The following is a 13,099-nucleotide window of genomic DNA, read 5'->3' on the forward strand; positions in this document are numbered from 1 at the left end:
TTCGCTTCTTTATCCTGCAATTCTTGATGTAAAGCTTGGTATTGTGTCGTAGAAGGCAATGGTACTTTCAGTGATAGTTCTTCTATACAGAACGGTTGTCTTGTGAGCTTATATGTTAGTCTCGAAGGCGCGTTTTTGCCAGACAGAGAACTTTTTTAAGATACATGGTCTCCACTCTTCCTAACGTAGCTAAGCTATCCTTTGATAGGTGTTCCCAGTTTATGTCTAAGGCGTATGCCATGATGGGGTCTGTTCGTACGTAGACTTTTTTCTCTTAGCAGCATGTAAGTTATTAGGAACGCTCCTCCATCTGTTGAATATATTTGGAAGCTGGAAAAGGTCAGAGAATCAAAGAGTATCTAGCAGAGAATAGTATTCTTCCGTGATCAGAGGAAGTGTTTACACTCTGGCTTGACAGACAGTAATCAAACATGGCTGCGTGTAATGACGTTAGTAAGAATGAAAATCACATATATCAGAATATTAAAAGAAATGTTAGTCGCTTAGTAACCTCCTAAGTACAGAATGTAATGCGGGTTAGGGTAAGCCTTCGCCTGCAATTATTGGAGTGGTCATTTAATGAATTTATTTTAAGATTACTCAAAGTTGGCTGAACTTAGACAAATATCTTCTTGCTAGGGGCTTTACGTCGCACCGACACAGATAGGTCTTATGGCGACGATGGGATAGGAAAGGCTTGGGAGTTGGAAGGAAGCGGCCGTGGCCTTAATTAAGGTACAGCCCCGGTATTTGCCTGGTGTGAAAATGGGAAACCACGGAAAACCATTTTCAGGGCTGCCGATGGTGGGATTCGAACCTACCATCTCCCGGATGCAAGCTCACAGCCGCGCGCCTCTACGCGCACGGCCAACTCGCCCGGTAGACAAATATCAATGTCTCATGATTCACCGGCAGGTAATTTCGGAGAGAATAAAATAAAAATGAAGTTAATCGGTCCAGTAGAACGGACGGACGGATTTGATAAATCTGTTTTAGTAAACTCTTAATACATAGATGATAATAATAATAATAATAATAATAATAATAATAATAATAATAATAATAAGTTACTACAAATGAAATGCGTGAATTGCTACTGAGGGCCAGATAAAAACAACTTACCTGTATCCTTGTTCAAGTTGAACTTGTTGGCAAGTTGACCGTTGGTGAATTCGTACTGGACCACATTGTTTGGTGCCTCCGCGTCTTTATCCATAGCCTGAAACAGGGTTCATAGTACATGGCCACATCAATCATCATTATTGGATAGGGTACAGTACATTTTATATGTCTTGAGGATGTAATAATATTAACGATGATGATAATAATAATAATAATAATAATAATAATAATAATAATAATAATAATAATAATCGTCGTCGCCATCATCATCATCATCATCATCATCATTGTTAATCAATCAATCAATCAATCAATCAATACTGATCTGCATTTAGGGTAGTCGCCCAGGTGGCAGATTCCCTATCTGTTGCTTTCCTAGCCTTTTCCTAAATGATTTCAAAGAAATTGGAAATTTATTGAACGTCTCCCTTGGTAAGTTATTCCAATCCCTAACTCCCCTTCCTATAAATGAATATTTGCCCCAGTTTGTCCTCTTGAATTCCAACTTTATCTTCATACATTGTGATCTTTCCTACTTTTGTAAACGCCACTCAAACTTATTCGTCTACTAATGTCATTCCACGCCATCTCTCCGCTGACAGCTCGGAACATACCACTTAGTCAAGCAACTTGTGCTTGATAGTAAGTTGGATGAAAACCAGTATGGTTTCAGACCACAGAGTGGCTGTCAGGATCAGAATTTCAGTATGCACCAGGTAATTGAAAAATGTTGGGGAAGAGACAATTATGTCTATGTTTCGTACATCGTCGTTGTTACATCAAAACCTCGTATCTCGCAATGCTCTTTCTGTCCGTTATTTTCCTTAAGACTGGTCACGCCTCCCAGGTATATATTGCACCCATAAGGCGAATCGCCTTATGGGTGCAATATGGATACGCAGTGCTTCGGTACAATTTTCGTTGGGTGTTGCTAATGTGTAAAGGAAAATGAAACTCAAATACCTTATACTGTAGAAGTGCGTAAGTACATCATGCAAACATACATTCCTACAGCGCTTTACGATATGACAGATTGGCGAGGGAAAATATGTCCGCCGTACTGGTTGACTATGGAATAAAGAGCAGATTGTCAAAAGCAATCGGAGGCATTTGTGTTGACAATTCAGCTGCGGTGAGAATTGATGGTAGAATAATTTCTTGGTTGAAGGTACTTACAGGGGTTAGACAAGGCTGTAATTTTTCACCTTTGTCATTCATAGTTTACATGGATCATCTACTGAAAGGTATTTAGTGGCAGGAAGTGATTCAGTTAGGTGGAAATGTAATAAGCAGTTTGGCCTATGCCAAAGACTTGTTCATAATGGCAGACTGTGCCGAAAACCTGCGATCTAATATCTTGGAACTTGAAAATAGGTACAATGAGTTTTATATGAAAATTAGCCTTTCAAAGACTGAAATACTGTCAGTAGGTAAAAAATCTAAGAGAACTAAATGTCAGATTGGTGATACAAAGCTGGCGCAGGTAGATAATTTCTAGTATTTAGGATAGCAAGTGAGATTGAATCAAGGTGCAACAAAGCTAATGCAGTGAGTTCACAGTTAACAGTATTATGTAAGAAAGAAGTCCCGCACAAAACTATCTTTACATCGGTCTGTTTTCAGACCAAATTCCCTGTATGGGACTGAAATCTGTGTGGAATCCGGACATCTACTTTATAAACTAGAAATAACCAACGCGAAATTAGCGAGGATGATAGCTGGTACAAACAGATGCGAACAATAGCAGGAGGGTACTGAGAACGTGGAGATAAAGACTAAGTTAGGGATGGACTCAACGGATGAAGTGCTACACATTAACCGGCCTCGGTGGTGGAGTCATGTGAGGTGAATGGAGGAGGTAGGAGAATAATAGATTCTGTTATAGAGGGTAAGAGAAGTAGAGGAACACCAAGACGATGATGGTTAGACTCAGTTTCTAATGATTTAAAGATCAGAGGTAGGCCACTAAACGAGACCAAAGAGAAAGTTACAAATAGAAGATTAACAATCTGCTTTACGTCGCACCGACACAGATAGGTGTTATGGCGACGATGAGATAGGAAAGGGCTAGGAGTGGGAAGGAATCGGCTGTGGCCTTTGATAAGTTACAGCCCCAGAATTTGCCTGGTGAATAGAGGATTGTATAGGGGTTTAGCAAATTCACAGAGGCTTGCAGACTTAACGCTTAAAGTCTAAAATGAAGAAGTATATAATAATAATAATAATAATAATAATAATAATAATAATAATAATAATAATAATAATAATAATAATAATAATAATAATTGGACCGGGAGGTACACCTCTACTCCGCTCATTCAAAATTAGCGCCTTAATAAACTCCTCTATCAATCAAAAGTGGAAACTGATACAACATGAACTTGGAACTTTAATCAGAAGATGTCACTACTGAAATATTAAGTAATTTTGTTACCGTGTAGTTTCCTGAACTGATTGAATTTCTCCTTGTTTTGTTTGGACATTTTTCCACAGATGACGCTACCAAAAAAGTCTGATCATGCACTCAGGTGCAAGGTGAAAGAACTTATAACTTAAATAAGTTTTGTATTTCAAGGTTGTCCATAACTGACTCTATATTCATTTATTTTGGGGTTGGCAACACTCCTTTTCCTTTCCGCCTGTTTTGAATCTAGAAAATCAGGAATTTATGTAATTAATTTTCAACCTATCACAGGCTTCTTGTTCGATACTGAGTGTTTCTTTTGAGATTAACCAATTAAATTGAGAGCGTGTGGCCGGTTTAGTCTTGAATTCTCTTGAATCTTCCCTGAGGATATATAAGTTGCGGCTTTTCGTGTTTCCTGGCCAATTGATCGTCGTCTTTCTAAACGTGTGTGTCGGCAGCCAGAACATCTATAAGGTAATGGCCACATAAAATTCCATCTTTCTTGCTGTCTCCGCTACTTTATCTGAGGGAAAGGTCCGAATCTTTAACTATGTAACCTACTTTCAGCTAATGTAAAAACTTCATAAAATCTTGAATTGTAAATCGGGGATAGAGAGTGAGCTACCCTCTCGAGCTCGCCTTCATCTTGGTTTGAGGTGTCTGTAATTTTGCAACCTTTTTCTTCTGTAATGTGTTACAGTTATATCCATGCGCGCCACCTCAAGTAGCTGGGGATTAGCCCCTGTTTCATCGGCCAAGAGCCCTGTAGGTTTTAATTTTTCATTATCTGGGATCGCAGTGTACGCCTCCATTCACTTTGTGTTCAGGCCGTTTATTTAACCTGTTCTTTTTCGGAAAGGCCCTGTATGTTGGGTACTAGATACCCCTGTGTAAAAACCAATTCAAATTCTTAATTGTGCCTTGAGGGGCCAGAGAATGTAAATTTCGATGTCATGTTGCCTTGAGTGAGCCGTAAGAAACTGAGAGCCTGTTAGCTATTTTTCAAAGTTTTGTAAGAGTAACGAGTGCCTCTGGAAGGCTAGATATTGTATTATGGGAGCAAGTGCTCTTGAATGAGGGGATTTCTGCTCTTGACTAAATGAATCCTTGTTTTGAATTAGAGTTGTAAACTGGATCCGGTATCTGAGGAATTGTAAAACTAGAGGTTTGAAGCCCAGAATCTGTAAAATTCACTAATCTTGGATTTTCTTAGTCTGTTTTCAAGATTGCTTTTATACCTGACATGTTGTTATGTTCATTAGGTGAAAATTTGTTAAGTAGTTGTTTTTTGAAGAAATATAACCTCAGTTCAAGTTTTAAATTAATTTTGATATTGTAGATAGACCCATTCATCCCTACACCTTCTTTAACCTCTTTCTGTTCCACGGGCATCCCCGCAAAATAATAATAATAATAATAATATGTTCTCAGGCAGTTGATAAATTTAGAAACGAACTTCTGCTTATTCATAGCTCTGGTGTTCGTTCAAACTACAACAGGAATGAACAGTAAGTTAATTCCTGGCGGAACGTTTGGCTGCGCAGGTACCTAACCACTCTGTTCCAGTTAGTGACTAAGTTACGAATTTTATGAGTGTTAGTTACTTCAGTCTGCCAAATCTAACTTTAAGTAAACAAATGCAATCTCTCCGGACAACGAATTAATCAGTCTCTGGGGAAATCGTTACAAGCGTTATTTAGTACCGTGTAACTCCGCCTTTGGACTTCGGTTAGGAAGTGAGTCCACAAGGTTGTGCAGGTAGGTCTATCCAGTTTAAGTCACTCGCTGAAGATGTGACCGCGCAGTTCCACCAAATTGCTTATGTCGGCGTTTTACCCGCTGTTCCAACATGTCCCACAGATTTTCAATGAGGTTCAAGTCAGGTGATTTTGGAGGCCAATCGATATGTAATAGGGTAAGGTTTTTCATAAAATCAGTCACATATTCGTCCTGCACAATGAACTTTGTTGTTGTCATCTTGAAAATCGGGGTATCAATAACATACTCATCATGCAGATGTTGATTGAAAGGCAACACCTGATCATCCAGAATTTTAAAATAAACATGCTAGTTCATTTTAGTGGTCACATCAATGAGGGGGCTGAATCCATGATACGAAAAACACCCCCGCAATTATCACAGACCCACCTACGCTTGAACGTGACCTTGGACATATCTGAGATGAAGTGCTTCATTTGGCCTTCGGCCCACTCGACGACGTGAATTTTTGGAATACAGGCAAAAAAAAGGCGACTCGTCAGACCATATTACGTTCCGCCAGTCAGCTACTGTCCACGTTAAACGAATTCTAGCCCATTGAAGACACGCAGCTTTATTTCCCTGTGTGAGCAATGGCCTCTTGCGAGAGGACCGACTCCAAATGTTCAATGCATGCCGTTTCCGTCGCACGTTCTCTCGCTAACAGGTTGGGATGAAGCTTCATTCACTGACTGCAGCAATTCATGTCCGGTTTGGAAGTGATATTGATTCACAAGCCGTGAAACGCGTCTCCGGTCCCTCTCACTTAGGATCTTTATCTGATCACAATTCTGACGTCGTGTTTCGTGACCACGTGACCACTGCTTGTAGACAGTTTGAACATTCCGTTGCAAAACACTAACAAATCCAGCAACTTCACGCCATGAGCACGGCCAAACACGATTGACCCTTTTTTGCCACGCTGTCACATTGTTACATCTACCTGTGTTGATGTACATTGTCCGCTGGAAACATCAATGGCTCACTGCCTTATGCTCACTTAGAGGCAGTGCGCGAGCCGTTGAGCATGTCGTGAACGGGGTTCGCGACGCGCCTCTCGCGTATAACAGAGTGAACGAACGGACTTGAACGGATTCGAATCCGCGACCTCCAGGGTATAAAGCCTATGATATGAGGAGTAACAGGTATATGAACACATGTAAATATGAAGGGAAATTACAGGAGAGTCTGTATAATTCATAATAATAAAAATAATAATGGGAATGACAGAAAGAATATTTCAAAGAAAGAATCAGAACATTTGAAACTTGTAGGCAGGAGTGGTGACTCAATATTACGAAAGATACTTGTGCAAGCGAACTGCGTATTTCTTGTGGATGCCACGTGTAAGGGACATACGGAAGGCTTCCAAAATGTTTCAGAACGTCGTGTGTAATTACAACGCGACAGAGAGGTTCCATATTAAGGAACCAATCAAAGAGCAGTGGTACTGTGTCATGTACGAGCGACTAGTGGTGGTGGTGCGTTGGGCAGAAGATTGTTCTCGAATGAATGGGAGAAAATATATAAACTGATATCTCGTAAACAACAACGCTTTTTGACTCTCAGCTTTTGACTGTGTTGGCCGAAGGCCCTGTCGCTCCGCGAACAGATATTTAGACCGCCAGGGAGAACTTTTCATAGTGCTGGTAGATTTTGAGTAGAACCGCAAGTGTGTTAGCAATTTCGGGTAATATTAGGCTCTCAGACGAAGTGTGATTCGTTAGTGAACGATCACAGTGTTTCCCACGCCAGTAGTCAATTAGGTGTTGGAATTTAATCAATATAAACCAGCTATTATTCTTATTTGGGGAAGTTTCACCTCGGCGTCAAAGTAACGGGTTCCAGAGACCCCAGCGCAGAAGAAAGAAGAAAAATAGAGAGAAGACCTCAGCTGTACGGAGATCGGCTCCATCCCGTAGTTAAGTATTCAACCAGTGAACATATACATTCTTGTATAATATAAAGACTTGAAAGACTGAAAGATCTGAAATTAAAAGAGAGGATTCAGTAGTTAATGGTGTCAGTACATGGTGTCAGAAGTGTGATTGTATATATATATGTATAATCAAGGGTCTTAGAATATAAGTGAGAATTTATCTTTGCCTATACTTAGGATACGACAAGCACGGGCTCGTTCGCTGCGCCATTTCAGGTGTGTGTACTAGGGTGACTATTTTTCTCCGGTTATCTTACGAAATACCTGAAAAAAGAAACAATAAACGAAAATAAAAAATAAGTAACGAATAGTGAAAATTTTTACCTTCCTCTCCTACAAATGTGTCCATAGAATGTACAAGACGTCTTAACTTGGCTATAATTCATTGTTGTTTAAGTGGCTTGTCATTGACATAAAAAGATGTACCGCTGAGGGACGATCAATAGCAATCAGTTCGTCTTTGTGAAGAGTGAATGTAATTCTTCTTGGACATCTTCATTGAAAAAGCCAGGTCGTTGAGGAGATAAAAAGCAGTGAAAGAGAGATACATTTTCTATTCGAAATAGAATCCTTCACTAGATACACATGTTTGTCAGTGATTAGCAAGTTATTCTACTCAGATTGTTGTGATTGACAACAGAAAACAGAACGGATATCTTCCAACCACCGATTAACAGACCGTCTCTTCCCGTCCCATTTCATTTATGGAATGTAATGAAAATGTTAAATACTCGTAGTACGTGGTTAGTTTAATTAATTAATTAATTAATTAAATAATATTGTTTTAGTAATCTTACCAACAACTTGGCAGGTTCAATCCTGACTCAGTCCGGTGGTATTTAAAGATGCCCAAATACGTCAGATTCTCCGTGGCTCAGGCGGTAGCGCGCCGGCCTCTCACTGCTGGATTCCGTGGTTCAAATCCCGGGCACTCCATATGTGATTCGTGCTGGAGAAAGTGGAGGCGGGATGGGATTTCCGCCAGGTACACTGGTTTTCCCTGTCATCATTTATTCCAGGAACACTCTCCAATATAATTTCATTTCATCTATCATTAATTATTGCCACAGAGGAGTGCAGTAGCCTTCAGCAGCCGGCACAATTCTTTCCTCGACGCTAAATGGGGCTTCATGCCTTCCATTCCTGACCCGGTCGAATGACTGGAAACAGGCTGTGGATTTTCATTTTCAAATATGTCAGCCTCGTGTCGGTAGATTTACTGGCAACTGAAAGAACTTCTGCGGGACTAAATTTCAGCACCTAGTCGTCTCAGAAAACCGTAAAAGTAGTTAGTGGGACGTAAAAATAAGTAACAATATTAAAGGCACCATCCCACCGTTTGCCTGGTGTGAAACTGGAAAACCACGGAAAACCATCTTCAGAGCTGCAAATGATCTCCCTAATGCAGGCCGACAGCTACGTAATCCAAGCCTTACAGCCACTCACTCGGTTTTAATTTTATCTCTCTTACAGCATGTTAATTACTATTTATGTCGGTAACCGCATCGAGGGAGCTGAAACACCAATAGTTGGTGAACAAGGCTTTAAAGAAAACGGCAGCAAATTTGTGTTTAAAGAAAACTCTGAGATCGCGATTAAATACGTAACTGATTTAGTAAGCTTAAGCCTTTGCCTATGTCTTCTGGTATGGGCTAGAGCAATCTTGTTACTTTCATTGATCTGTCTCAGCTTTATCCTTGGCTTTGACAAAATGAAAGTGACTGAGGTATGAGTGATGCTAGTAATGCCATTCCTTCTGCAGCCAGTCCCTGCTATGAATGGTGTGAAAATATTGCTCATAGGGTCGGTTGGTGCATGCATTTCAGTGGGCTTAGCAGAATGATATGTAATAGCAACTTCTGGCTCAGTGAGGTAAGCAACGGGAAACTACCTCACTCCTCATTTCCCTAGTACGCCTCTTCAGTGATGCCTAGGCCATCTATGACAGCTGATGGCGGAGCTGTTGAGGATCCAACCAGCCTTCGGGCTGAGGACTAAACATACATACATACATACATACATACATACATACATACATACATACATACATACATACATACATACATCACTCCATATTTTAAAAAAAATTCAGTGCTCCAGTTGGGGGTGTATCCTTTTGCAAAGATAGACTTGTGTTTGCGGATGCGAACAAAATCACCTTCTTTAAAGCGATGGCGGCGCGGATCAACTGTTTTAATTACAAGATGAATAGCATCTAGGTGTGGTGTATTCCTTGTAACAAGACGTGGTTTTGTCCCGATAGTGCGATGAGGTGTATCGTTGTAGGTAGACAAGTCTAGGTAGCAGATCAACCCAACTATATGAACCTTGTGCTCTAAATTCTCGCCATATCATTGTTTTGAGTGTACGATTAAAGTTTTCTACAACACTTGCCTTGAGATTGCTGAACGTAGAGTAGTGATGAATGCCAAGTAACTTGAGGTAAGAAGAAAAATCCTTGTTGTAAAACTCTTTACCTGGATCGGTTTGAAGGAGCCTTGGGCAGCGTTTCGATTCTTCAATAATATGTTAAATGCGTCTTTGACTTGAGCTGCTGTTTTAGAACGCACAGGTTGTGCAAAAGCAAACTTCGTGTACACATCGATAACAGTAAGTAGATACTTATACTCCTTATTGCTAGAGGCATATAGAATCATTTCTACTAAGTCTGCTTGCCAGCGACATCCCGATGGTCCTGATATAATCCATCGAACAGTAAAAGGCAACAACGTTCCATGACGTTTTTCTGTAGTTGTACTAGAACTAGGTAAGAGATGTGGCACAATGTCACTAACAGGTAGTGTCTTGCTGCTTTATTATCTTAATGATAACTGAATAATAAAGTAGGCAATAGTACTATATGTTAAACGAAACAAGAGGTAACGGTTAGTTTATAATTTGCTCTTGACGAGTAAAGTCGTGTACAGAAAGGTGAAACAACGATATCCAAACGATATGAAGAAGAAAAAAGCAAAAACCTGGATGGAAAGATGTTATAAAGGCTGCACAAAAAGCTATTCGAGGGGAATACGATCCGCGTGTAGCTATTACTAAGGCACTACGCGCAGTAAGAGCAAGAATTTCTCCAAAGTGCAGGGCAATGTTTAGTAAACGTGCACGAATTATTCATGTACCAAAACGAGGACGATATCTTCCTGCGCTCTTTGCTGGACTAGCAGCTTTAGGGTCATTGCTGGGTGGTGCTAGTGCTGTAGCAAGAACTGTTAAGGCTGTAGAAGAAGCAAAACAACAGTTAAAAGAGAGTGAACATCATAACAAGACGATGGAGGCAATTGAATTACGTGGCAAAAGCGTATACATGAAGCTAGCGCCATACAAAAAAGGGCTTGGAATCTACATATCTCAAAAAAACGTCTACTGAATGAATTGCCACATCGAGCCCTAACGTACGAAGAAGTTTTTACGTTGGCTAAACAACTAGGAATTCATTATTTTCTAGGTGTGTATATGCGCGATCAACTACCAACATGCCCGCGTGAACGTGAAGGTGCTGTAATTAACTTAGACAATAATCGCGACCCTGGAACTCATAACGTTGCCTATTTAAAAAGTAAATCTAAAGTATGGTATTTTGATAGCTATGGAGACTTACTTCCTTCATTTGAGCTCATACGTTATTTTGGAAGCAGTGTAGGCATTGTTTACAATAAAAACCGTGTGCAGAAATTAAAAACACGCATGTGCGGACGATTACGTCTTATGTTCTTATATCAAACCAGACAGTAGAGAAAGAGCATTAGTGTGCACGTGATGAATAACAGTGAAAGAACGTTCGCTGTACGTGGAGAAGGACGTAAAACAACCGTCTATTTTAATCCATCGATCGAACTTGGATATCAGCTACATAGTCTTAGACTAGAATCGTTTGAAAGCTACAATAAAATCTAGAACGTGCGTGGTGGTGTAAACAAGTTCTGTTACGATGAGTATGTGATAACGCTACCCTCAGGCAGTTATTCAGTAGACGATATTCATGACTACATTGAATGTGCGTTAATTGGTCAGTTTAGAGAAGCGAGTGTTAGTAATCATATTTGTAAGTTCTCAATTACTGTAAGCGACATTACACATACATTTGTTATTGAATCATTATTTAAGATTGACTTCAAATCACAACCTGATTCGATTAGTCCATTGCTTGGATTTTCACCAAGGGAGTTCCTACCGAACGTACGTTGCGCGAGTATGATCCACCTATAACAATCTTCGATGATTATCATGTGAACATTACATGCAATATTATTACAGACTTGAATTGTAATCAACAAACTTCGCACGTTCTGCACGACTTTATTATTACTAAGGAACGTGGATATACTATTCGTGAGAAACCAGCAGTAGTTCTTTATCATCCTGTGTCTGTAAAACACATTAGTAACATCACTCTTAGGCTTGTAAATAAACATAATTATCTTATTAATTTACATCCGCACACGTACGTAGTTTACAAACTTCATCTTATACCAGTATTAAAAACATCTATAAAACATGGTGTACATTCCGAAGACATAGTTCATGTTCGCGAAGACTCATCGAGTTAACAGATAAACATAAGCAGATACTCCAAGATTTAGGTTATACGCTACTACAACAAAATGGAGGAAATGCTAGACATTATGAATACAGTAGAAACTCGTGAAGGTGCAGTACGAACTGAGCTTCATTCTTATCAACCTTTTATGTTTGGATTAAATAACGATGATGAAATTCGCTTTATTATTAATCAGCAAGATGTATACACCCTACCACACGAAAGTTACCTCTACATTGAAGGACGACTAGATAAGTCAGATGGAAGTGGACCAAACACATCGCAACTAAACAACCATGCTCTAGCTTTTCTCTTTTCTGAAGCGCGATATGAAGTAAAGAATGTCGAAACAGATAGAACAAAGAATGCTGGTATTACAAGTGCAATGAAACTCTACCCTTCTTTTTTGTGATGAAGAAAGTAATCCTTTGCGGATGGCAGGATGGTGTCCAAAAGCTACTAACAACTGGATGATTAATGAGGACGGAACTTTCACACGTATGTTATCATTGAAAAGTATTCTTGGCTTCGCAGAAGACTTTACACGTATTATAATCAATGCAAAAGCTTAAAATCCCCGAATCGGCCTGGAATCACACCCGGGACCTTCTGAACCGAAGGCCAGTACGCCGACCGTTCAGCCAACGAGTCGGACAAGATTTAGGTTATACGCTACTACAACAAAATGGAGGAAATGCTAGACATTATGAATACAGTAGAAACTCGTGATTTCAAATCCATCGTAAATTCAATCAAAAGAAATAGCTCACAGTTTGATCACTGTAAATTAACAAATGTTAGACTATATCTCAACGGAATTTCGTATCCCTACGAAAACATGGACATTAATTTTGAGAAAAATAAATTTGGGATGCACTATGACATGTTTTGTAAATTCCAATCATCGTATTATCAGAAAGAAGATCGTCCGCTATTTACGCCTCAAGAATTTAAAAGTAAAGCACCGATTGTAGTTATAGACTGCTCTTATCACGAAGGATCTATAAAGAATCTCCTGTTGACATTCGTTTAGAATTTGAGACATCCGAAAACATTCCTGCTAACACAACATCCTATTGTCTTATTATTCATATGAGTGATGTTACCATCCGCTAACGAATATTGTTACAAGACTATGAATAAGGATAACCCTTTATCATCAACATTAGTGTGTGCTTCGATATCGTACGCTATGGAACAGAGAGAGTATACGTTTAATAACAACCAAAACTGTAAATGTACATGCTGTTCGCATGCTGATACGCAAAATCTTATTTATCTCACACGAGTAAGTGAGGCTATAAAGATGTTCTATCAACAT

At 39.6% G+C, this 13,099-nt stretch overlaps 1 protein-coding gene across 1 annotated transcript in view; it reads right to left on the reverse strand.

The window, feature by feature from the left end:
• Positions 1 to 13,099, reverse strand: part of Cad86C (Cadherin 86C) — a 162,285-nt gene that overhangs the window by 79,315 nt on the left and 69,871 nt on the right. Inside the window, exon 13 of the mRNA XM_068229096.1 lies at positions 1,123 to 1,219. Within this exon, the coding sequence (XP_068085197.1) occupies positions 1,123 to 1,219 (97 nt within the window). The remainder of the gene's footprint in view (positions 1 to 1,122; positions 1,220 to 13,099) is intronic.

Source organism: Anabrus simplex, chromosome 8 (genome assembly GCF_040414725.1).
Source record: "Anabrus simplex isolate iqAnaSimp1 chromosome 8, ASM4041472v1, whole genome shotgun sequence".
NCBI classification, from domain to species: Eukaryota; Metazoa; Arthropoda; class Insecta; order Orthoptera; family Tettigoniidae; genus Anabrus; species Anabrus simplex.